Source organism: Pezoporus flaviventris, unplaced genomic scaffold, assembly GCF_033815535.1.
Source record: "Pezoporus flaviventris isolate CSIRO_AGI_PZ_B2104156 unplaced genomic scaffold, CSIRO_AGI_Pfla_v1 ptg000007l, whole genome shotgun sequence".
NCBI classification, from domain to species: Eukaryota; Metazoa; Chordata; class Aves; order Psittaciformes; family Psittacidae; genus Pezoporus; species Pezoporus flaviventris.
The window spans coordinates 11,336,672-11,363,129 of NW_026892555.1; the positions used below are offsets into that span (position 1 = coordinate 11,336,672).

The 26,458-nt window shown below is 41.4% G+C and overlaps 1 protein-coding gene across 1 annotated transcript; it reads left to right on the forward strand.

Annotated features, from left to right (window-relative positions):
• The first annotated feature begins 44 nt into the window (after window positions 1-44).
• On the forward strand, window positions 45-26,366 carry ATAD2 (ATPase family AAA domain containing 2). The gene is made up of 28 exons (XM_061447774.1): window positions 45-275; window positions 4,479-4,621; window positions 5,102-5,151; window positions 5,517-5,670; window positions 6,412-6,502; window positions 7,469-7,553; window positions 8,490-8,600; window positions 9,054-9,162; window positions 10,165-10,278; window positions 11,066-11,174; window positions 11,370-11,485; window positions 12,264-12,438; window positions 13,065-13,153; window positions 13,494-13,653; window positions 14,631-14,721; window positions 15,141-15,452; window positions 16,961-17,087; window positions 17,640-17,823; window positions 18,641-18,826; window positions 20,191-20,326; window positions 20,470-20,666; window positions 21,276-21,435; window positions 21,791-21,913; window positions 22,005-22,154; window positions 23,307-23,570; window positions 24,116-24,240; window positions 25,376-25,504; window positions 26,264-26,366. The coding sequence occupies exons 1-28, from the start codon at window positions 45-47 to the stop codon at window positions 26,303-26,305; spliced, it is 3,963 nt and encodes a 1,320-aa protein (XP_061303758.1). The 3' UTR covers window positions 26,306-26,366.
• The last annotated feature ends 92 nt before the right edge of the window (window positions 26,367-26,458 follow it).

Below are 26,458 nucleotides of genomic sequence, written 5' to 3' on the forward strand. Positions count from 1 at the left end.
CGGGCGGGCTGCAGCGGTAGAGGCAGGAGGGTGCCCGCTCGGCCATGGTGGTCCTCAGGAGCAGCAGTGCCCGCCCGCCCGGGCCAGTGGCCCGCGATAGCCGGCGCCGCCGCGCCTCTTTCGACCTCTTGGACTCCAGCTCTGAGTTCATCTCCTTGGAGCCCCCCTCCCTCAGCAGCCGCCGCATCTGGACGCGGTCCGGGGCCTCCGCGGTCACCACCAGGGCCGCGGGATCCAGGGGGACCAGGAGGGCCGGCGAGGACGTGAGTAACCGGGTAAGGCTCCGCCTGGTGGGCTGTGGGCCCGGGTAGGTGTTTGCCGGTACCGACCATGAGCCTCTGGGAGCTGTTGGGAGGAGCTGGGGAAGCCGCGTCCCCTCGCGAAAGCACCGGAGGTCGGCGTCATGTGGAGGGAAAAACAGGAGGAGGGGGGATTTAGCGTGAGAGCCCGTAGCTGCGGCCGCTTGTATCACCTACGGCTACGGCTGATTGTGTTCCCTACAGCTACGGCTGACTGTGTTCCCTGCAGCTATGGCTCATCGTGTCACACCGGTTGTGTTACCTGCGGCTGGGGCCGGTTGTGTTGCCGTGTGTGCGGAAACAGCTGGTGTCGTCGTCTCCGTACCCGCTCTCCGCAGCCGGCCGGGTCCGTCCCCACCGTTCCTCTGCCCCAGAGGTGTCAGGGGTCTTGGCACGACCGCTGTTCCAGGGAGCGGTGACAGGGCAGGGAGAGCGCCCCGGGCGGCCCTGCCCGGGTGAGCTGCCCATGGTATTGAGGTTTGGCATGTATCTCTGTTGCCTCTGCCTGCGTGTTTGGATATAATTTGTTACCTAAAGAATTGTCTTCGGAAAACCCGCGAGACGGCTGTGCTGTAGTTGTGGCAATGCTCACAGGGAGAGCTCGCTGCTCTGGTGACAAAAATGCATCAAAACCAGCGCTCAACACAGAATACACGGGACCTACAATCGTGTTCCAGTTGGCCTGAAGTGCCCGTGAAATACTCTTTAGTCAGGGTTCTATCGGTGCTACTTTGGAAGCTTTATAAACAAAGCTTTGGTTAGAGATCAGGACTACTTTAGACTTAATTAAAGCACTTATGTGAGTAACCTGAAGTGGTGAAAACGTTACTTGAGCTTTTGATAATTTTAATCTATCCCAGTGGAAGAGACACATTATGTGATTATGAGGGTTGTGAAGTAGCCCATGCTGTCTGCATCTCCATGTTGCTACTTTAGTAACTGAACCATTTCACTTTAAGAAGTTCATTGGTTTTAATCACAGAATAGTCAGGGTTGGAATGGACCTTAAGATCATCCAGTTCCACCCCCCTGCCATGGGCAGGGACATCTCACACCAAACCATGCCACCCAAGGCTCTGTCCAACCTGGCCTTGAACACTGCCAGGGATGGAGCATTCACAGCTTTCTTGGGCAATCCATTCCAGTGCCTCACTGCCCTCACAGTAAAGAACTTCTTCCTTATATCTAACCTGAACTTCCCCTGCTTAAGTTTAAACCCGTTATTCCTTGTCCTATTGCTATAGGCCCTGATGAGGAGTCCCTCTCCAGCGTCCTTGTAGGCCCCCTGCAGATACTGGAAGGCTGATGTGAGGTCTCTTTTCCAGTCTGAACAGCCCCAACTTTCTCAGCCTGTCTTCCTATGGGAGGTGCTCCAGTCCTCTGATCATCCTTGCAGCCTTCTCTGGACTTGCTCCAACAGCTCCATGGCCTGTTTATGTTGAGGACACCCGAACTGCACAGTGCTCCAAGTGGGGTCTCATGAGAGCCGAATAGAGGGGCTCTTTCCAAATGGGGCTCTTCTCCTCAGGGTGTCCTGCCTTCCCATAACAAATAAAGGCAGGCCAGATCTAACTTGGAAGAGGTCTGCTCTTTACTGAAGCCCTGCCTTGGAGTGGTGCTTGTAATGGAGTCTTTTTCCTTCCAGCAGAACTCTTGGGAGTTTCAGTTGTGTGGATTCTCATTATTTTCAGTGATACTGAGCTAATAAGGAAGAAACCCTTAGGTCCTAGCTTGGTTTGTTGTTTTTTTTTTTTTTTTTGACATGGAATCTGCTTAAAGGTCACCACTTTGCTTTTGCAGTCCACCCTAGAAAGGGTTGTCAGAGGCTGCAGGGAATTCAGCTGCCTTTTGCACACGGGCACACAAAGGCTGTGCAGAGCCAGGCAGGTAAAGTGGCTGGCTTGTGCTCTCAGTGTGGAGAAGAAGAATGAGGAAGCTAGCTATAAACTTTTCACTGAAAACCAAAGCAGAATCCTCATTGTGAAACTGTGAGGTTGTTCTTTTGTTTCTTTATTTTCTTCTATCTTTTGTTTTGTTTTGGTTGTGTTTTTTTTCGTTTTGCAGACCTTTCCCATTCTTTGAGGCACATTCTTACCTCATTTGTACGATGGTCAGGCTCTGCTAGAGTGCAGAGACAGACAGAAGTGCCCTAGATGATAAAATGATGATGATACTAATTGCATGTTCAGGTCCTAATGCCTCTTTCCTGTCTTGTTAATGTGCAAGGACTTGGCAGTGGCAGCTCTTGAAGTTTTCTAATACCAGCAAGGGGTTTATCTTTAGTCAGCTTCTTTCACTCATACTAAGGGCCATACAGCCGGAAGTCTGAGGTAAGCCAACATCTGTGGGTTTATTCTCTTCCAAGTTTTCAGTCCCAAGCAGTTCCATGGCAGGTACAAAGTGATCAGTGTCCCATTGAAAGCTGTGTGTCTATAGGTGTATAACCCTGGTGTAAGTCCCTAAGGTGAACAAGATTGCTCTTGTGTGACCTGTATTTGGGGCCCCTTTTGTCTGGGCAAAGTGGAAACTGCTGTTTTTCCAGGCTAAGCCTTCATGACCCATCTGTGTAGGGATCTCAGCATCAGAGTTAACAGCCTTATTGCCTAAGGACCTTTATCTGTTTTGGTAGTACTTCAACACAGAGTTACTTCCTCAGACATTAGAGAGCTGAACAGAGTTTTTGTACCGAGGCTTTTTAGAAACAATTGCCAATTGCTGTCTGTAGGATGAGGAAAGTAATAAAATATGAAATGCTTACAAAAATTGAAATACTTTACAAAACTCTTTAATCCAACTGCCTTATCTTTGCTGTTTAGCCATTTGCTGCTTCTGAGTTTACTTCTTAAGTGTGTGTTTTCAGCCTGGTTGGGTTGATAAGAGTTAGTTACTCTTGCTTCGCTGGCTGCTTCTTGGTGTCTGCCACCTTGCTGACTTGGGATACCTTCCTACAAATGGAGGACGATCACAGTTAGCAATATGCACTGTTACTGCTTTGCCTGTGTCCTAATTTGAGCCAAGATTAAGGTAAAAAATACATACAAAGGGTAGTAAATATCACAGATATTACATGGTGAACATTGCATTAAAAATACATGACAATAGTGAACAAGTGTGTAAGTGCACATAGAAAGATTTCCCTGGTCACTATACCGGGCTTTTCCTAATGTCTGTGCTGACATTCTCAAAGTGTTTGTTTTTCCTTCAGTCTGGCCTTTGGCTCAGAGATTTGTGAAATGTATTACTGCAATCATCTTTTAACTGATGTTAAAACCTTTAAAGTTGCTCCCAAGGAATATTCTCACCAACAGGGAAGGGCTGGTTAGAAATGTGATGCTCCAGGGCAGCCTTGGTTGCAGCAATCATGAGATGGTTGAATTCGAGATCCTCAGGACAGTGAGGAGAGCGTGCAGCAAGCTCACTGCCCTGGACTTCAAGAGAGCAGACTTTGGCCTCTTCAGGAACCTGCTTAGTAAGGTTTCATGGGATACAGCCCTAGAGGGCAGGGAGGCCCAAGACTTAGAGTTTAAGACTTAAAGCAAGCTAAACTTTCCAGAGTCACTCCCAACCTGGGAGTCGAATTTCACAAGTGATCATGTATGTAGAAGTACAGCCTCTGACTTAAAAAGTTGTTCTTACTTGAAACTGTTGTATGTTTGGAGTAGCTGAATCTAGAAGCTCTATGGAGAGTGCAAATGATCCTTCTTCCCTCTCTGGTTGATCAGGGTGAAAACCCATTAGTGGGATAATACACACACATACATAAGTTTATATATGTAATATGGGCCCCTGTGGTAGATGGTGTCGGGCATTCAGTCTGTCTGTACCTGTCCCTGATGCTTGGGTGTCCCCAGGGGCTGGTTGGGTGAGTCCTGCTCCAGCTGCTGGTATTTAGACCCCACATGTGTGCACACATACCTACTGCGTTACTACTATATCCCTCTGTAAATGTTCTCAGACCCTCAATGTAATCAGTAACTGGTTCCAGATGGTGTGGCCTCCCAGTTACCTCAAGTGCAGATGTGTCCCTGGCCTAGACCTTGAAGTGGTCCAAGACTTAGGTACTGTTAGTTGCACTGTAACTCAGAAGAGTTACAGAAAAAACTTGCCTAAATGAGATAAAATTGCCTTCTCAGCTCAACATACGTGGTGTATATAAATGTTATTTCTTTCTCCTGCTAGGAGTATTCCTCGACCAAAATGAAATGTTTCGGTGGACACTGTTTAAGATCAATGAGAAAAAGCATGCCACCCTGTTCGGACTCTAGCTTTGACAAAAGCATGGAGATATTAAGTGAAAATATCAATCGAAGACACTTAACGAGGTACTGTATTTTTGGGTGTTCAATCTCTGTTGAACAGATAGAATGAAAAGTGAAAGCATGTACAGTGAGTCACATCATGATAAATCAGAAGCCTGCAGGGGAATATGGTTATGTTAAAACGAGTGCCGGTATCTTAGAACTAGAATTGCTCTTCGTAGTACAAGTCTTCTGCATCTTTTCCCAGCTCCTTGCTCTCCCTACTTTGGTTGTCAAGGAATATGTGCCCCATTAGAACTTCAGCCTTAGAATGTTTTGGGGTGTCAGTCGCTTAGAACTCGGCGCATAGCAACCGTGTACACAGCAGACTTGGGATCCTTGTGGTCCACAGGCTTTGCTCTGCCTGACTGGGAGCATGAGATCATAAAACAGCTGAAGTTCCCCGGTCTTGAGGGGGAACTTTCTGATGCAGTATGATATGGTAAGATATTAGAAATACTTCCGTGCAGTAATTCTGATACAGTGTCCTCTTTCTTAATGTAGGCAGTTGGCAAAGCAGAAATCAAAACAAAAAAAAGAAGACTATAAAGAAGGTAAGTAGCAGGAATTCTATAGGGTTCCTTTTTAGCCCAGTTTCTGAGGAGGATCGCACTTCATTACTCTGCCTGTTTAACTTGGCCCCAGAAACATCTGAACTCTTAGCCAAAATCAGCCAAAGCTGTGAGGATATCTCGAAGATGGTGAATTTCTGGTGAGTTTTATGCAAAGAGGTAGATCAAACAGTAAAGTTTAAACATAATTAAGTTGGGTGTTGTCACCATGACATTAACTTTTAATTCAGTATTTAAAGAAAAAAATCACTCCACTGCAGATTTTATGTTTACTGGAGCAGTGGTGATAAAGGTAGTGATGCATTTTCTAAATGTCTCAAAATACTTTCTATGTTACCACATTTTAGTCACCAGGACACTGAGGACCAGAGCTGAGGCAAAAGCTGCAGAACATGTCCATGAACAAAATGGAGATTTAGAGGTCCGCCGAAGCTGCAGGCTTCAACAAAGTCGTTACACCACTACAAATCAGTCTGTATTGTTTGACAAACTTATAACAAAGTAAGTGGGTTTTTTTTCCATCATCTCACAAAGCCACTGACATGAAACTTTTTAGCAGCCTTTGTGCTATGGCATACACTGGCTAGGGGCTTTCTCCTTTTGACAACAGAAAAAGGTATTGCTAGTCCTGGCAGCAAGAGCTCAGTGGATTCAGTGGTTAGGCTGAGACCTCCCTACATGCCCCTGTGTATGTGATATGTTGGCACAGCTCGGAAAGGTTTGCAAAGTGTAACAGCAGTAGGGTGTTTTTTTCCAATATCTATAGCCACAGAAAATCGACAGGAAACTTAAATTACAGTTAAGAAAAGAATAAGCAACCTGTTGTCTGAGGAAGGCTGTGAACTAAAAGTGACTTAATGCTATCATGCAGAAGCAGAGCAGCTGAAGAGCTATTGAATACTGCTGTAATTTCTGTTATCTTACTAGGATCTTCAGAATTCTACTTTTTTTACTAAAACAGACTTTTTAAAGGTTTATTTTTACTGTGATCAATGAGAGGGGAAAATAAATGTGGAAACAGAGCTTGTTTGCAAATCCTCAAACGCTTGTTCTTACATCTGCTCTAAACCAGTAAACATTTGAACTAATTTTCAAGTAGTGTTTAAGAACTTGGCTGAGTGTCTGTGCCTCTGCTTTGTGCGTACTGTATTAGAATGTCATACCAATTATGTGTATTCTTGGATATATTTGGGGGTTTATACTTGCCTGTCTTTGCTCTGACATGTCAACTTTTTATGTTAGTACTGCAGAAGCCGTCTTGCAAAAGATGGATGACATGGAGATGCGTAGACGGCGAATGATGGAAGACCTGGGAGTGTTCAGCAACACAAATGTAGATGCTGATTTATTTTACTATTCTTTTGTCTAAGTAGTGTGTTTCACATAGAAAAAACATTTAGTTTGTCATTTTAATTTAACTGAAATAACTCTTCCACAGAATAGTGTGGTCCAAAATAACACTTGGTTTTGCTCTAATTATAATTTAACATCTTGGTGTTAGTGGTCATGCTACAAATGGACTCTAAGGGTGGAGGAAATATCTTCCTCAGAAGACATGAAATAGCAGTGGTACCCTGAAATGCATGTCTTATACTGTGCTTTATGAATTGCTTTACGATTTTTGAATGAATGCTGTTTACAAACAGCTGTTTCAGGGCTTGGATCTTAAATCTTACGAAACACTGAATTCATTGATGCTTGATGTGTGTTTGTTCTTTTCCAGCCTTGCCTGTAAGCTTAAGTAGTCTCTGTCCCTAGAGGAACTTGTGCTAAAATTCTATACAGCAATCCTATTTTCTCTGGTTGGTTTTGCTCTATTAAATCAAGTTTTTTCTGCAGTCCATCTGAATGACAGGCACTTAATTTTAAAACCTCTTCATAGCCTTCCTTTATAGATCCGAATTCCTTTGTTTAATGAAACTGGAATTGTCCATAGTACTTTGTACATCATCTCTCAAATGCCCATATGGTTAATTTTTTTGTCTTCTGGAAACTGCTTTTTCCTAGCTTCTGCCAGGTTCTTTGATAATTAATGATTAATTACTGTGATTAATTAATACACATTGGATTTTATATGTAGAAAAGTATTTAACTATCACGTGTACCAAACCCTATTTTGGAGGAGGAATTCTTGATCCTAATCCTGGGTACCAGAATGATGTTCTTATTCTCTTCTCCAGTACCCTAATTTTATCTTTTGTATATATGGAGTACCCTAATAGCATAAAGAGAAACCAAATATGCCCGTGTCAGGTTTTCTGCATACTTGTGACTGATCTTTCTTGTTTCTTTTAATTAGGAAAATCTCAGTATATACTCCCGAGGAAAGAAAGAAATCCCGAGAGCTGACAAAAAAATAGCTGATAAGCAAAGGGTTGTTGCAGGTTAGTTCTGGTTTAAATTTTCTCTGCTATGCTCTAGCCAAATCCTTGTCTTAAGCAATTGAGATGACCCGATTTCTCATCAGTTAAAAAGTCCTTATTCTTGACATGACAAGCCATAGTTAGGGATTCTAGGGCTGTGCTGCAGTGAGCTCAGAACAGATATTCAGAGGTAAAAAAATTGGGTGCAACAGGTAGCTGTGGACAAGTGGGAATCAAAAGAAAAGGGTGGTTTTACTCAGAATGAGAAAGAATGACCCCACTACAGCGGGAGCATGTCCATCTGCAGGGTTTTAGTGGTACAGTGAGAATTCTCAGGAATTCAGGTAGGTTACCAGGTGTGTATGGAAAGCTGCTCCCTAGCATGAAGATCATCAGGGGAGAAGATAGTGTGTTTTGCATTCTTATCATCTTTTATGAAAATCCCCTTCAAATTACTTTACAGAAGCTAGTGACATAAACTGTATACATTGGACGTTACTTTTTTGATTGGGGAAGTTCAAACCTATAACTTGCCCATTATTGCTCCGGAGATCTGTGGCAGAGCTAGGACTTGGAGCTACATTACCATGCTTAGTCTTGCCATTCTGGAGTACGAAATACACTTCCCTGAAACACTTTCTCAGAAATTACTTCTTGAAGTAGTGGTTTTCACAGCAGCTGCATCTTGGCTAGGCAAGATGACACAATTGTTGTTACTGAGATTGATGAGCAGTCACCAGCAATTGGAGCAAGGACAGAACAGTATCTGTATCTGTGCTCCTCTGTGCTTTGTAATTGCTGGAATGTGTCTTTGTAAATTGCTCTTCAGGTTTTGCATGTTCTCAGATCTATTGTGTCATTAATATGAAGGTAGTAGTAAAACTGATAGGCATCTGTGTAGTGCGGTTTTAAATATAATTTGCAACAGCATTTAAATGTTTTAATGTTGATGTACAGCAACTTCATCAGATGAAAGTGAAGAGAAAGATGAAGATGGTGAACACACTCGAAAGCGTTATTTCTTTCGACAGAGGAAGACTGTGGAGCGCTACCAAGCGCCGCTGGAAAGTAAGTTATGCAGTTTCTCTTATGAGCTGCTTTCCTGTATATGAGTTTGGTTTTGGTTTGTAATGCAAATCTGTACACACTCAATTTGTATTTCAATTTCTTACCTTCATTCTACAAGTAAATTTTATTAAATGCATGTAGCCTGTGCTCATTGTATTTCTTTGCTATTAAATGACAAAAAAATGACCTGTGTATGCTTGAAAGAATAGTAACTGAACAGACTGGATGATCTTACTCTTGAGGTTTTCATTTCTCCTGTTTGTAGGGGGCGGGGTGGGAGGAGTGGTTCACTTTTATTGTGCACTGATTTAACCCACCCACACCCCTAAATCACTCAAGATTTCCCCTGAAGCTAGACATGGGCAGAACAGGTCACATTTTCTGCTTCTTTCACTGTCCTGCTTCCTGTTCAACTTTTTTGAAGCATTAGTCTAAATTCTTTGCTTTCAACAGAACCAAGACAACGTAAGATGTATTTTCCGGGCCAGTCTTCTCCTGTCAGACAGACATGTTCATTTACAAATGCTCAGTCGCAAGGCTCTTGCTGCAAAAATAATAACAGGTTGGTGATGGTTAGTGATAGTTCTTATTTATCAGTAGTGCTGCCAGTCACATCCCTGAATAATGCTTTCAAGAGGCTTTGGATTGGTACTAATTACAGATGAATAGCATGATTATTGCTGTGGGTCTGAGGGTATAAAGAAAAATACTGGGGCACAGGATACACTTTTTATTAGCTATTAGGTTTGTTTAAAATGCAGGTTTGTGGTCAGTGATAAGGTGATGACGAAGGTTGTGGCTGAGGTTGTGTAACTGTAATTCTTTTATTCTGGAATTGAAGCCAGAATCTTCCTCTGAAAATCTCAAGACTATTTAATCTTGAAGGATACGACTTTCTTTCTTAAAACTGAAGATAACATTGTCAGAGGGGAGAGCCTGTATGGAAGTATTAACAGATCTTTTTGTAATCACTTAGAATACTGATTCTGTTTTTTCTTCAGAATCAGTTGATACTTCTGTACAAAACCACCCTTAAGCAAGAAAAATACTAAATGAAACTATAAATTGCAATAGTCATGACAAGGGAGTTTTGGATCCTGTAAGCAGTTGGAGCATGGAGAATGCCATCTCTTGCTAGATTTGATCACGGTATTTAGCATCCTTGAAAGCAGACGGTTAGGGAAGGAAGCCAAACTTTTAAGTAAGTTTAAAAGGTCTATGTTTCGGAGTGGATACATAATGCAAAGTGAAACTCCATTTGTGTGTGTGAGAGAGACTGAAACAAGTAATTTGTTTATGAAGTTTCTTGGCAAAATAGTTTAACGTTTTCCCTTTCCCTAACATTTCTCTGTGACAAGGGAAATCATGTGATGTCCTTTGAAATCATATTTATAAGAAGTACAATGCTTTAGAAACTTAAGAGAACTCTAAGTCAATTCTGAGATAGAATTCGCTTAAATTTTTACATTACTTGATATTACTTTTGATGTTACTTAGATAGAATTCACTTAAATTTTGATATTACTTAGTACTTTAATTTTCTCACTTGTTTAAATGTTTGCAGACGGGAACACGGGGTCCGCAGTGATGGTTCCACATCCTCTTCCTCCTCATCTGATGATGATGAAGAGCATTTTGAGAGGCGTAGGAGGCACAGCCGTAACAGAAATTTAAGAAGGTTAATGAAATTGGAGAATAGGGGTGGGAGGAGTCTGTTAGGTTTTAATCAGTGATTTGATTTCTATGTGGGAATGGGGAGAGGAACACTTTGATGTTAATTTTTAAATAGAAGCTTGTACTGCTCCTGTGCTGCATAGTAGTTTGTTCAGAAAGAAAACCACCATAAGAATATGTAATAAGGAGACAAAATAATGGAGCTTTTGTTACTTAACAAAAGCTCTAGAAAAACTGTTTTAGTAAGAATCTAACAAATAGGTTTTCAGCCTATTTCAGACATGTGTGTCTTGTGGCACACACATCCCAAAATCCCTGGAAAGGACCAGCAATGGTGGGAAGCCTTTAGAATGTTAATCCACATGGAAATAAGTATCCCTATAGGCTGTAACTTTTTGAATGTAGTAGCAAAAAGTCTTTGAAAGGTGTCAGTGTGTTCTGTGGGGAGGTTCTTCCATCACACAATTCAAGGTCAGTTCACATACTCCACATAGAAGAAGTTATTCTCTAAGCTTGCATTCATAGACCTACCATGTTGGCTGGCATGGGTATTCCTAAGTACTAAGAGTTGGTAAAATAATTAACTGTTTCATCTCTGGTGTGATCATTTTCCTTTAGTTATCCATGTACATGAAATGTAAAACAATTTACACAAATATTTAACTATTTAGGAAGTTTATGCTCATTTACAAAGTCTTCTGCATTCACTTGCCATCATTCTAAAAGCAGAAATCTTCTGGCTGCATCTGAAGTTAGAAAGCACTTTTTTTTTCCTCCTTCATTCCAATAAGGTGTCTGCCACTAAACTTCCGGCCAGATGAGCTAAAGGGCATTCGCAAGGATCGAATGAAAATTGGAGCAAGTTTGGCTGATGTTGATCCAATGCAAATCGATTGTTCAGTAAGTATTGCTGGGTCATGGTGTCAGTGAGAGGTTTCCAGCAGGCCCTCTACAATTGGATTGGATTTCAGTATTCTATCAAGCAATTTGAAAGTTGCCCCAAACACTTCCTTTCTGCTGACATAAAATCAATGATGGACTCTTACGGGGGCTGTAGCTTTCTTTAACATATCAAATGTGTTGTGTTGAATTTAGGTACGATTTGATGCTGTGGGTGGTCTTTCTGACCACATTTCATCTTTAAAAGAGATGGTCGTTTTTCCATTGCTGTACCCAGAATTCTTTGAGAGATTCAAGATCCAGCCTCCAAGGTAACAAACATTGTTCAAAACAATAGATTCTAGTTCACCTATTTTGGGGAGAATATTCAACTGCGCTATCTTCCATGCTTAGAATTTTCAACAGTGATGATGGGGGTTCCTTAGCAGTAGTAAAAAGTAATCTCTTAACAATGGATAGAATCCAGAATGTCTGTAGGTTCAGGGATTTACTTTGTGGTGAGAATGTATCTAGAAGTGTCTTGCCTTGAAAAATTGTTGAGGCTGTATCTGCCTGGGAATTCAGAATAGGCACCCAGCTTTGGACCTCCTCCTTGTTTATCATCAGCAATGGGAGACCAAATCCAGTAACTTCAAAGCTTTTTAAGGGAGAGTTAAATGCTTTACTGTCAGACCTTGCCTTCTGTGAAAATGAGAATGGATATTCAATGTAGCACTGGAAAATGAACCTGTGATTCATAAATTAGCCCAGTCTCAGAATCTGTGAAGTCTGTTCTTGCTTGGCTCAGTTGTGCTGTAACCACCCCTATTAGTTTGTCACCAGTTTTGGAAGTGTCCTTCTGGGATATTAGGATCTTTTCTTGAGGTTTTGTGCATATGCATTATCCTCTTTGTTTCATTTGCTGCCTTGTTGAATTGTGTAGGATCACAAGACTTCAGGTGTTACTGCTATCTTTGTGGCTTGTTTAGGAGAGAAGAGTCGTGTGTTTTAGGGATGGGGGTTGTAATACCGTTTTATTGTAATGATGTTTTCTTACAAAAATCTTCTTTTTGTGAATCTTTTATGGGGTTTTGTTTGTTTTAATTGCAGAGGCTGTCTGTTCTATGGTCCACCAGGGACTGGAAAGACACTGGTTGCTCGTGCACTTGCTAATGAATGTAGCCAAGGTGACAGGAGAATAGCCTTCTTTATGAGAAAAGGTGCTGACTGCCTGAGTAAATGGGTGGGGGAGTCTGAACGACAGCTTCGCTTATTATTTGATCAGGTGAGGTTGAAACATGCCCTGTGTTCTGTCCGAGTGGTAATGGTAATTTTCTGCTGTCAATGCTTGTAAGGACTCAGTCTTTCTCATGTTTTGTCAGCTCCTTCCACTGAAACGGGACTGAGTTCCATTATTTCTGTGGGTTTTTTTATGGGTTTGAAATATTGAGATTTATTGGGAAAGATGAAACAAATGAGAGTACCTCACACAGCAACCCCCTCAAACTGCAAACAGTCACCAAAAAAAGGTTTCAAAAGGCGAGAGATGGTGGCTTTAGATCAGAGGGAAACAGATGCAGGGTAAAAGTATGGCCATTTAAATTCACAGTGGAAGCTTGCTTCCAGAACCTATAATTGAATTGAGTCCCTGCACTGTTCTTGGTAGTTGTCAAAGAGCTGTAGAAACTACTGGTGGGATTTGTTTCCTGTCACCCATCTCGGTGGCTGACATAAGCCGCTGTCTTCTGTTAATCATGCCACTTACTCCATTAGCTTAATCTTTAAAGATCCCTGGTGCTAGTATGAAAAGCCCAGTTCCAGTGACTTTTCCAGCCATAACGTTTTTCATGCTTTTTCTCCTTACAAGAGTGCTGGTTTACTTATGTCAGTATTCCTGTGTTTGCATTCTAGGCCTACCAGATGCGTCCTTCAATTATTTTCTTTGATGAGATAGATGGTCTTGCTCCTGTGAGGTCCAGCAAACAAGACCAAATTCATAGGTAGTGCATTTTTTGTGCCTTCATAGAAGTTTCTTGAACTTTTTACAAAGAAGACCACAACCTATTTAAGTTTGTGACACATAGATTTATTCTAGAAACTAGATACTCAGAGCACTAATATGTCAGGTCATTTTTAAACAGTAATAGAAAACACTTTGTGAAGCTTGGTATCAGCACAAGGTCTGTGTTACCTTATCTGTTTATGTCTTAAAATGAGCCTTTCACTAATCAGCATCTCTTCAGCTAAAGCTTGCCCTTTTTGAGCGCTTGTTGGATAAGGGCATGTGGAATATAAGAGAAGTTACTAAACCAGTGAATGAAAATTGTATTTTTCTGTTAGCTCTATTGTGTCGACACTTCTGGCACTTATGGATGGCTTAGACAGCAGAGGAGAGGTTGTGGTGATTGGAGCCACCAACAGATTGGATTCTATAGATCCAGCTTTACGAAGACCCGGACGCTTTGATCGGGAGTTCCTCTTCAACTTGCCAAATAAAGAGGTCAGAACTTCAACTCAGCCTTACTGCTAATGTGGCAAAGTCCATCTTTGTAACACCACCTCCTAACAGTGGAGTTAAAGTCAAAATCAGTGTTGTACAACTCAGACAAAAGAGGGGGATGCTTGGAGAGACTGCCTTGTATTGTGGTGGGCAGATTTGATACTGGATATCTATGAATAAGGTGATTTCAAGTAGTTACCTCTATCATGAGTTTTCGTTTCACTCTGGCCAGTCAAGACAATGGGATGCTGCTATTCGCTGGAAAGATAACAAAGAATTAATGCATGAATTAGTTATAGATCACTGCTGTTGCATCTTGAAAATGTAAGAAATGATGTGCACAAAAAGTGCATTTTTGCTAATCTCTGTATGAGGAAATACTTAAATGAAAGTCCTGCTGAGATCAGAGATAAAGATAGGCAATGGTTGTCATTCTCTGGATCAGTGACAGTAGTTTGAGTCCTAAATATTGTTCTTCTTTGTAGTAATTGTGACAACTTGAAACATAGTGCTAGGACTGTTTTCCTTGAGTAAAGTGGCAGAAAAGCAAATCTGATGAACTAATGAGACTGTCAGCATGAAATTGTGCAGAGTTTTGAGAGAATTCTCTTTGATGAAACATTCTGTTTGCAGATAAAGGTTGGGGTTTTTTACTACTTTTTTTTCCTCAGGATCATTAGATCTTATACTTGTGGAAACCTCGTTTTCAGGGAAGCTACAAATGTATTTTTTGGGGGGCCTGCACTGAAACAAGAATTTAATGTGACAGGTTAAGAATTATTAAATGTCCTGCTTGAAAAAGCAAAGAGCACATGAACTGAACTTTAAAATACCTGAAGAGCAGCAGAGAAGTATCTGCACTAATGTAAGGGGTTCTGGGGTTTTGTGGTGGTTGGTTTGGCTTTTGTTTTGTTTGTGGGGTTTTTTATACAAGTAAACTTAGGATGCAACTAAAATGCAACCCTTTTTGTTTCCAGGCCAGAAAAGAGATTTTCAAGATTCACACACGAGACTGGACTCCTAGGCCACTGGACACATTTCTTGAACAGCTGGCTGAAAAATGTACTGGTAGGTTTGAAAACCAAGTGAGTTACTGCGTGTGACTGAGTCCTGAGAAATCTGAGCTTGTACCAGGCAGTACCTGAGCTCTTGTGCCTTGCTGCTAAGCAAGGCAGTGAGGCAGCTCCACACCTTGGGAGCAAGCAAAGGCAGGTGCTGCCTTTTTTGTAAGTTTTTTTGTGTCTCTCAGAACATTGACTGGGTTTGGGAGATATTCCTCAGGAGCAAAGTCGTGGCTGTTTCATAAGCACAGGATATCAGTCATGTAATATCTTCTCTGCAATGCAGTAACTCTTTAAATTCTCTCCTAACATGTTAATTTTTGGCTGCCTACAAAGTCTTCCAGTTGTTGCACTTTAGAAACCTTTGCCTTGACTTTTGTTTTGCCTGAAACTGACATAACATTTGATTCTTCTTTTGTTCATTAGGATACTGTGGTGCTGATATTAAATCCTTATGTGCTGAAGCTGCGCTCTGTGCTTTGCGCCGCCGCTATCCTCAGATATACAAAAGTAGTGAGAAACTGCAGTTAGATATTGCTTCTATTAAGATAACAGCAAAGGATTTTGTCATGGCTATGCAGAAGACTGTTCCAGCTTCACAGAGGGCTGTGGCTTCACCTGGGCGAGCACTGTCACCTATTGTAAAACCACTGTTTGAAAACACACTAGAAAGACTTTTACAAGCCTTGCAGAGAGTATTTCCCCATGCAGAGCTTGCACTAAAGGACCAACAGCAAGGTATATCGAGAACATCCACTTTGGTAAAATTCTGCCAAAGCAGAAACTGCTGATTTGTGCCATCAACCTCTCGGCTGTGATGGCAGTAGAATTTTAGAACAGACACGTGCATGGTGCTGGGTGGGAGCCGTGAATGACTCTCGGTACACAGTGGAGAACTATATGTTCCCTACTAGAGCACTCCACTTCGGACAGCAGCCAACATGTTTATCATTTGTAGAGTTGGATCTAAGGTTTAATGTATGAGGCACCTCTTTCAAGAGAAATGTTTCGGTGGGGGGGAGAAGGCTTTTTTGCAGAAATGCTTCTAATTCTGGTCTGAAGCATGTCAGTATCACAATACAAGTGGTTTAAGCTAAATACTGCTTTCGCTGTCATAACTTTTAACCATCACCTTTTAATTGATATGTCCATGGATCACACTGCTCACTTGCATGTGAGATCAGAATGTTTTAGTGGTGTGTACTTGGGGTTTGGCTTGCATAACATACGTGAGTTCACACTCCTGACTGCATCGGCTGTGATCATAGAATCATAGAATGGTTTGGGTTGGAAAGGACCTTAATATCATACAGTTCCAACCCCCCTGCCATGGGCAGGGACACCTCACACTAAACCATGTCACCCAAGGCTCTGTCCAACTTGGCCTTGAACACTGCCAGGGATGGAGCATTCACAACTTCCCTGGGCAACCCATTCCAGTGCCTCACCACCCTCACAGTAAAGAACTTCATCATTATATCCAATCTAAACTTCCCCTGTTTCAGTTTAAACCCATTACCCCTTGTCCTATCGCTACAGTCCTTGATCAGGATTAGTCTGTTGGTGAGAACAAGTAAATCGATGAAGTCATTCCAATCCTGATTAATGGAGATCCATTAATAATTTATTATGCTAATCTATGCAGAATATCCATCCTACCAGTATTACTCCCAGTGGAGCTGGTAGATCGTTTGCAGTGTTAAAACAGAGACAGAAACCCACCATCAAAACAAAAGCAGAGAGGCTAGGGGATGGGTAGTTGCATCCTGTTTCTGTTGTCCACCTTCCATTATCTTCTTTAGGAATCTTTGAGGAGCCTTATATAGAAGATGTTGGTCTGTATGTTCTGACTTGCTAGTCCTAGACAAATGGAAGTCTGTGGCCATGGCATTCACTTCATTTCCCCATGTCCAGCTCCAGAAAGAATCCTTGTTGAGGTTTTCATGTGTTTAGGAACTACAGAGGTTGTTCCTAATCCTCTCTGTTCTAAGGGAAAAGCCTCCAAGTTTTCACCAATGCAGAGAGAATATCTTACGCAAATCATGGGACATGGGACAGCTTTGTACAAGACCTGTGTAATCTCCTTAGATCTGTGGTAGAATGAGCTCTACAGAAAATAGCAGTGAGTGCCCTTAAATGCAGAAATACAAGATAAGTGGTTTCCAGTGCTGATTTAGAAGCTCTATTAATGTAAGAGCAAGCTACAGCCTATTCAGGAAAGTTAACAAACCTCTCTTGTCTTTCAGACAGTTTAAATCCCGCTTTAAGAAATGATGTGATTGACAGTGATGAAGAATCACCACTGATCTTTGAAGATAATCCAACTCAGAAAACACCTGGTAGTCAACCGGAAAAATTCCTCAACTTTGGCAGGTAGATGTTTGTCCCCTTTATGTTTATATTGTCAATATGGCTGGATCTGGAAACAGTTCCGGTGTGAGGGTGGTAGATGAAGCATTTTGCTGCCATAACCCATCACAGTGAATGTTCCTGCCCTCTTTTCCCAAGTCAAAAATGGTCCACAGACTCTGGGAGTGTGTTAATTTAATCCATCGTATTGCTTGAAAGACTCAAGACTGAAGAAACTGGGCTGTCTGTCCCTCTAGATAAAAGCCATCTATGGATTTGTGTAGCCATCTTTTGCCTTTCTGCCTTCCAAGATTGTTAAACCCGTAGCAAATTATGTAGCAGGAACGAAACTGAGAAATGGTTTGTTAAAACACTATGAGGAGAACTTACACAATGGCTGCAGTTTGTACCTTTACTCTGCTAAGCTTTTGTGAACCTTTTGATAGCTTAATGTGAAAGTCATATAAGTCAACAGTTGCAAAATAGATTGATTTCATCCTTGTTGGGTCAGTTATTTTTGTCACTTTCTTAACATTCATCACTTCATTTCTTTGTTTTTTTTCCTTGCTGTTCTAGAAATGTTTATTACCAGCCAACATCTTGTAGGCCACGGTTCTTACTAGTGGGAGAGCCAGGATACGGGCAAACTTCTCATTTGGCACCTGCAGTAATACACGCCCTGGAGAAGTTTCCAGCTTATACACTAGACCTATGTATGTTGTCGGCAAGCAGCACCTCACCAGAAGAAACATGTGCACAGGTGTCTCTTTTTTCCCCTCTTTAATCTCATAGCATTCATGAACTGTTTCTAAACTCTTAAAGTAAGCCAAATTCACTGTTGGTGGAGGCAGCCTGGTTTGAATGTGCTCTTACATTTACTTCCATCTGAAAAATGCGCTTTTCTTCCAGATCAGATGATATCAAATAAGTTTATTATATGTGGTCGTATTTTCCATTCCGAATTAGTGAGGATGTTGTAGCAGCTCGGGAAGATGGGAGGTGCTGCAAATAAACCCCTCTCTATGGCAAGAAATGCTGCTGGTCTCAGTGGGATCCAGGAAGTTGTTTCCATTGCCTCACAAGAACCTGTGCTCCCAGTAGATGGCTCTGCATCAGCCTGACTGCGTGTCAAGCACTTGTAGCTGCTGTTTTTGTTAGACTTAAAGGGCAGTGGAGGTTTTGGGGGCAAAAGAAGCATTATTCTTTTTTTTCATAGGCAGCTTCTAGTGCTGCAAGGTATGCAGTCAAAGTATTAAAATTCACTGACATTTGTACACAGGTGTATATCTCTTCACTAGGAAAATTAAATATAAGCAGATACTGATAATATTGATATTCTGAATATTGATCATCTGGATATCTGAATAGTGATAATCTGAAAGGGTGCATGGAGGAATTTGTCATGTGAAAGGACTGTTCCCACTTCCCTCACACGGTAGATGCATGTTGTCTTCTGTGATTGAGGTACAATCCGTAGGCAATGGCTTGTGGTCTTCCAACACACGTAATCTGGTCTCATGCATTGTTGTTTATTGGCCCATGGTTTAGCTTTCTTATCCAAGCTTTCATTTTGCCAGTTGATGCGAGAAGCTCAGAGAACGGCACCCAGTATAATTTATATCCCACATATCCATTCGTGGTGGGAAACTGTTGGAGCTACACTGAAAGCTACTTTTACAACACTACTGGAGAACATTCCAACATTAGCTCCAGTTCTGCTGCTTGCAACATCTGATGTGCGTCACGCGGATCTCCCAAAAGAGGTATTTCTGGCCACACTTTTCTGAACGTTTTTTGTTCAATTTCTTGCTTATAAATAAATCCGTTAAGCATTGGAGTTCTGTGGACTCTGAAGGAAATTCACACTTATTCCTCGGGCATCCAAACCAGGTCTCTTAAAATCTGCTTAGACTAAACACTGCTGAAAGCATTTGTTTAAAGTGGTTTTGGAATAAAGAGACTGACTTTGACCCAACTTTTTCTCCCTTCTCTCACACTCATGCTTATTAGACATACGTATAACTTCAGACAATAAATTCCAGTGACTACAAGATGGTTGGGTATGTACTTAGTCAAGAATATACAGTGCTTGAAATGGAAATGTGGAAAGGAAGTTTGACAGAGTAGAAAGAGAATTTTCATCTTCTCTTTAAGTCACCTGGAAATCAGTTGTTGTATTCCTTAACAAAATTCTGTAAGAGGACATGCTGCGCTTTTTGGACATCTGCGAGTGCATGAAAGGAAGGTGTTCAACATGTGAATGTGCTGCTGTGATTATTTTGCCTCATTTCCTTGGGGAGAGGAACACCTAGATGTGTTTTATCATCAAATGCTTTGAAAGGGCTTCACTTTATACACAGCTTTTTATGCTGTTTATAAGTCCTTTCTAAAAGAAGGATTGAAATTCCTTCTGTGCCTTTTGGGAGCAGAGATTACAAAAATGGAGTAGACCTTGGAAGAATGCAACTTCAGACACCTCATTTTAACTAATTAAAGTCGTAAAAGAAACTCCAACCAAACCTCCATCCCTTTACTAAAAGCCTGCCTGTTCCTTCTAGAGCTGCCTTAAAGGTTTAAACTAACGGACAGCAAGGAGGCCAATACGAAATGGAGAGTCCTGGAGGTAGTGCTGAATGTCACCACTTCATCAGTGTACCAGATGGTGTTTTCATTGAGCTGCAACTCCAGAGGTGTTCCTCAAAGAAGATGTTTTTAGTTGCTGTGCTAACCTGTGAAAATCTGGCCTTTCAGGGCCAAGTGGTTGACTTTTCAGTTTGCCTTATAGAATCACAGAACAGTTAGGGTGGGAAAGGACCTTAAGATCATCTAGTTCCAACTCCTCTGCCATGGGCAGGGACACCTCACATTAAACCATGTCACTCAAGGCTCAGTACAACCTGGCCTTGAACACCGCCAGAGATGGAACATTCACAGCTTCCCTGGACAACCCATTCCAGTGCCTCACCACCCTTACAGTAAAGAATTTCTTCCTTATCTAGCTAGGTCTAGGTGATTATCTAGTCTAGGTGATTATCTAGCTTCATTTAAACAGGTACTCATCTTTTTAGAGTAGAACGTGCATTTGTGTGGCCTTATATCTAAAATATCTTTTCTTCATATGCTTTAGATCAAAGACTTATTTAATGACAACCATGAAGAAGTTTTCAAAATCCACTTGCCTAATAGGGAAGAAAGAGGAATGTTTTTTCAGGACTTAATTGTAAATCAAGTTGCTAAACCTCCTGCACCCAAACCCAGCGCAGGTGAGAGTATTCTGCGTACAAACTTTGCTACCTAAATTCGTAGCTGTACAGTAGTTACTTTGGTGGTAATTTTCTCTGAGTAATTTTTCATCTGCTTGTATCAGAGTACCATAAATTGACTGAAACTTTACTATTCATTTAAGCTTGGCGTCCATTGGAAGAACTGCCTGTAGCACCACCACCTAAGCCTCGACAATTGACAGAGGAGGAAAGAAGGCAGCTGGAGGAGCAGGAGGAGGATACATTGCGTGAACTCAGGATTTTCCTAAGGGATGTGACTCATAGACTTGTCATTGACAGACGCTTCAGAGTATTTTCAAAGCCTGTTGACCCAGAGGAGGTAAATTAGATATACTTCCAAGCCAGCTGTAGTCTTAATAGAGCTTTGTGTTTCAGCAAATTCCTGTTCTACTGACTTCTCTTTCCCTTTACTTCTACTTGGTTTGTATTATTCAAATCATGGAAACACAGATGTCCTCATCTGAACTAGTTGTTAGGCTCCTTTTATGGTCTGAGTAAAGAAATCTGCACCCCTGGGTCCAGTTAGCTCATTCTAAAGCAGATGCTTAAGACAGATGCTTGAAAGGTGCAATTCTTGCAAGCTTTTTCTTGCTGCCAACAGCAAAGAGAATATTGGGTGACTTCTGTGAGAGTTTTCTTTCCTGTGGGGAAGTCTGGGTGTCTGTTCCTTTCTCTGCCCACACATGCTTCTTCCCTCCCTGCTTCATTTTTTCCCTCTACTGGTCTGTCTCTTTGAAGTCAGTCAAAATAACCCTTCCATTTTCAAGGAACTAACTGTTAAATGTAAACTGAAACTATCTGGTTAAATGCATCTTTGTATGCGTCGTAAATATTTGGGGGTTTTAAGAAGTCCTCTATTCGGCTTCATTAAAATCATTAATTTGGGGAGACACTGTGTTAAATGTGAGCATATATGTTTCATTTGTAGGTACCTGATTATAACACAGTTATCAAACACCCCATGGACCTTTCAACAGTTCTGTCCAAGATTGACTTAAACCAGTACCTAACTGCAAGAGACTTTCTAAAAGACATTGATCTAATCTGTAGCAACGCCTTAGAATACAACCCAGATAAAGAGCCTGGAGGTGAGGATGTGTTTTTATCCCTAATTTGGAAAAAGTTAAAACGTATAAATTGATGAATGTCACCTGTGGCCAGCAGAGATGTGATTAGATCATTTGAAACATCCACAGAGCAGCATTGCTTGCCAGGTTGTAAATGTAGCGTTAAAATACTTGGATGTGGAATTGTCACAGAAGAGTTAATCAGTAACTCTTTTGCTTTAATAATGAACTTTTATGTTGTTATGCTGAAATATTCTCTGAGAGAACCCTTCAGAGGCTACCTGTGAGAAGAGCAAAATCTTTCTGTCTTAGTAATCGAAATGGAGGATGTATTTGGCTGGTAAAAAATGCTCAGTTCTGACTGTTGAAATTTCAGATCGTCTCATTAGGCACAGAGCTTGTATTCTGAGGGACACTGCATATTCCATAGTGAGGGAAGAAATGGATAAAGATTTTGAACGATGCTGTGAAGAAATACAAGAATCTCGTAAGGAAAGAGGTATGGGTTTTGACACTAAGGGTTTTTAAGACTAGTCTCTGTAACCAACAGTGCACAACACAATTCTTTGTCATCTCTTCTCTATTGCAAGGTTGTAGCTCTTCAAAGTATGCTCCATCTTACTACCATGTAATGCCAAAGCAGAACTCTGTTGCTGAGAGTAAGGGAACGGACCCGAATTGTAGTGATAAACTGAAGGTGCCAGCAGAGCCTGTAGGCTTCAGTACACCCTACTCTAAAGGCAAGTTGTATTTTATTCACGCTTCCTTAGAGAAGGTGCTAATGCTACTGCTACCTTCTCTGTTCTTGGGACTCAGCAGGTTTCTGTGATGCCTGGTTCTTCATGCCAAAGGCATTGCATTTTTCAGTTTGCTCCCCTGTATGAGATAAATGCATTCATTCAATACGGTTATGAAGTTCAAGTGCAGTGGTTGGTTTACATTGTAAGACTGTGGCCTTTGTTGCCCACTGATGTTTAATGGCTCTTAAATGTTGAAGTCTCTTGAAGTCAGAAATGTTGTATGTGGCAGTTTCTGAATCCCCAATGACTTTTCAGTTATACGAAACAGTATTTTTCCATTCCCTGCCCTCAGGTGCTAAACTGTATGCCACCTCTTACTGTAATTCCCAATTGATGTGGGAAAAGGGAAAAACCAGGGGAGCAATACTAGCTCTGCAAAGGAAGAATCATTATTTCCTCACTTTTCCTGTGAAAGGAACATAGAATCATAGAATGGTTTGGGTTGGAAAGGGCCTTAAGATCATCTAGTTCCAACCCCCTGCCATGGGCAGGGATACCCCACACTAGACCATGTCGCCCAAGGCTCTGTCCAAGAAACAAAGTGGCTTGAGCCTCATTCAGTTAAAGTGCATGACATGGTGTGAGGTTTGCTGGTCTCACTGGCATGACTGAGGATTTTGCCAGCAGCTTCACCCATCAGCTCTGTGTATGCAAAGAATGGTGGGTTTTCTGGAAGACAGAAACGGGAAGTTTGTTTTACATGAGCTTACTGGAATCTGCATTAGAACAGATTTGAAGGGCTTGTCTCCAAATGCTTTGCTTTTCTGTGCATCCATATCTGTTCCATCCTAAGATGGCAACTTGATCTAATAACCTTGCTTTGCAGCAATACTTTTTATCCAAAGTAAGAATTTGCTGCTCTTAAGATCTTGAAGCTGATGGTTTTGTGAATGAAATACTGTAGCTGCCTTTTTAAAATCTAACAGCAAATGTGCAGCTCTTCAGTCTCTAAACAGATGTGGGAGAGAGAGAATGGTACTTGAGTTCCTTTGGTCATTTTCCTTGAAAGTCACGTATGATCAGGATGCTGGATTTAGAAGGAAAAAACTTTTGGGCATGCTTTGGGTTACGTTTCCTGTTTTCTTTTTGTAGATATGGAAAACAGAAAACGCAAAAAGAAGAAAGTGCATTCGAATATCACAAACAAGAGGATGAGTTTTCAGTTCAATAAAGAGAATAAAGTTCCAGAAGAGCAAAATGAAGTAGAGAGTGATGAGGAGTTAGAAACGGGAAGACCTGGTTCTACCACAGATCACAATGAAGGGGAGTCCACACAGGATTCTTTAATGGAAGAGAATGAAAATGTCCTGCAGGAACGACACAAAAATGCGAATGAAAATACAGCTGGTTCAACAGGTAATTTAGCTCTTTTTTTTCTCCCTGAGGAGGATTACACAATTGTTTAGCTTTCAGCCTCCTTCAGTTCCATTCTGTTAGTTCTGTTGTATCTCTAAAGTTAACATGCAGAATGGTGCTGCCCTTCTAGCTCTGCCAGCCAAGCTCCCCTTCTGCTGCAGCTGCTGGGGTTTTGATTCTGAAGTCTGTTATTCAAAAACTTGACAAACAGCTGCTGACTTTCTTTTATTATATGAGTATCACAATGGGAGATGTGTTTCCTAATACCACGCAGCGCTGTGATGGAAACAGGATGGTATCTTTTTTGCCCTGTTTTTACCCTGCCTTTTTCTCCAGTGCTTTTTTTGAGTGTCTGTTTCCAATTTTGATGGAGCAGTGACTTCTGCCAGGAAGAAAGTAAAAGTCAATTATTTCTCAGTGGAAAAAATGGTAACAGTCCTGTGTCTGTCCTTGCAGAGAGAGGCTGTATTCCAGGTAGAGGATACTTCACTAATACTGTATTCCAGATAAACAGAAATCCTGACTAAAGGAATCTGTCATTGCAGATGTGTGGGTGCCCCGTGTAGTTTGTGTGAGGCACTCTGGTGGAGAAGAGCAAGTGGCGATGGGTGTTGAAAAAGCGATGGAAATTCCCACGCAGCCAGTGGTTGTGGATTACTTTGAACTCAAAGTAAGTCTAATTTTACTTATTAATACTGAAGTAGCTACATGTGCAGTTGTAACTGAAGTCAGTTGTTAACTGATGCACATTAAAACAATTTATGGGAAGGATACATAATTTGTGAAATAATTCAGCCTGTGATGGACCATGACTGTCAAGTTTCCACGCCAGGTGTAGACTGCTCTTCTTGCTTTTGGTGAACTAAGTTTTAGGAGACTGGGTTCTCTTCCTGACTTTTAATTTAAAGGGGCTTGTTGAATTGTAAAATAGCCGCCTGACAACCTACTAGTACTGTTGGTTATTAATGTATTAACAGTTTTTATGATGGATTTGGGAGTTTTGCTTTGGTATTTGCATGTCCTCAAAAGGACCTTCATTTCTAACAGTGATCAACTTAACCCTGAAGTTGACATAAAGCTTATCATGACAAGGGGGAATGGCTTTCTACTGAAAGAGGGTAGATTTAGATTAGATATGAGGAAGAAAATCTTCCCTGTGAGTGTGGTGAGGCACTGGCACAGGTTGCCCAGAAAAGCTGTGGCTGCCCCATCCCCAGCAGTGTTCGAGGCTGCAGTCATGTATGTGGCAGCAATTGGAAATAGTTTCACAGGGGATTGTCATGGAGCCAATAAGTTGAGGCTGAATGATAATTGTTGTTCCAACTCAAAGCTCTACCAGCAGTAACTCCATATTCAGGATGGCACAGCTGTATCTAAAAGATCTGCAGCCTGGCTTCCAAATATCCAGTTACTGCACCCTTGCATGGCAGCCACAGCTTCTCTGATGGAAAGCAATAGTGGCTTAGCAGTGGCTGCTGCTCTGTAACCAAGTGGGTTGTGTCATTCCCTGCTGTTCTGGAAGCAGTTGATTTGGAATGAAGATCATTGATTAGTAATAAGATGCTGTCTGAAAATTAAACTTTCCTTTTCTGTGAAGTATGAAAAATTAACTCACTTTCTCCAGTTAAAGCTTCTGAGGTACTGAATCCCGTCTCTGAAGTGTCACTTGTATTTTATTTTACAGTAGAAAAAGTAGGATGTCACTTCTGTAGTTACTGTTTATCTTCCAAAAACATGGAAAACCCTGTTCAAAGGATCTCACACTAGAAGTCTAAACTTGTATTTCCCTCATTCTTTTTTTTCAGCAACTGTTGCATTTTGTCACCTTGATAACTAAGAAGTTCACCATTCTGCAGCTGGAAAAACTCTACGCAGTTATCAGTCAGTGCATTTACCAGCATCGAGAAGACTATGACAAAACTGAATTAGTGAAGGTGAATTGGTTTGTGTCTTCTGGCACTTCCTATCACTGTCATGTTATATTTGGCATAATCATTGGCCCTTTTAGTAGGGAAAGCCTTGAACTTGAAGGTCCACCCTGGCAAAGTAGTTCACCTCAGTCTGTCAACAGCTCTTCTCCAGACGCTTTCTAGGGCTGTGGGCTATGGAAGGAGGGTGCTTTTCTCAGTCTGTGGCTCCCTCTTTCTCCCCTTGCAGGCAGTCAAACATGGCAATACTTTGTAGTCATGCCATTCTTGAAAAGACAGGAAGTGTGAGACATAACAGGAGCGCGAGGCTTTTCTCTCATCTCACCATAATCTCTTTTTAACTAGCAGGGCTTGAGCATCCTTCGTTTGACATATGGGGAGATTCCTGCCTGTGACCATTTAATGATAGTGGTCAGATTCCCTGACTGAGACAATTTCTGAGTTGTCAGAACTCAGGAAAAATCTTCCAGAAGCTCCCATGGTCCCAGCCAGGGATTCCCAGTATTGACTCAGTTTGAATAAGCTGGATGTTCGGATACAGACTCATACAGCCCCTCTTGCCTACGTGATTTTTGGATGTGAAAGGATGCATTTGAAGCTAGTGGGAATAGCAAGGTGTTGGGATAGTGGTAGCATGTGGATTTGTTAAATATAACAAACTCCTACTGTATGTGCACATTATTTATTCTTTCTTACAAACAAATAAACAAGGTTCTCCTGGATTTTATTCATGCTAACTGCTAGTTTTTCTTCTTTTCTCTTTAGGAAATGAAAAAAGAGATTGCAGCCTTCACGTACTCCAAGTGAGTCTTGATTTTGGACTAAATGACTTCTTGCTCTCTTTCCTTTTCACTGCAAAATTCATTAAAGATAACTTCCACATATATATTTATATAAAGATATATTTCTTTAAGATAAAGAAAGCTCAAATAAAGTCCTCTAATTGCTTTTATCTTTTTG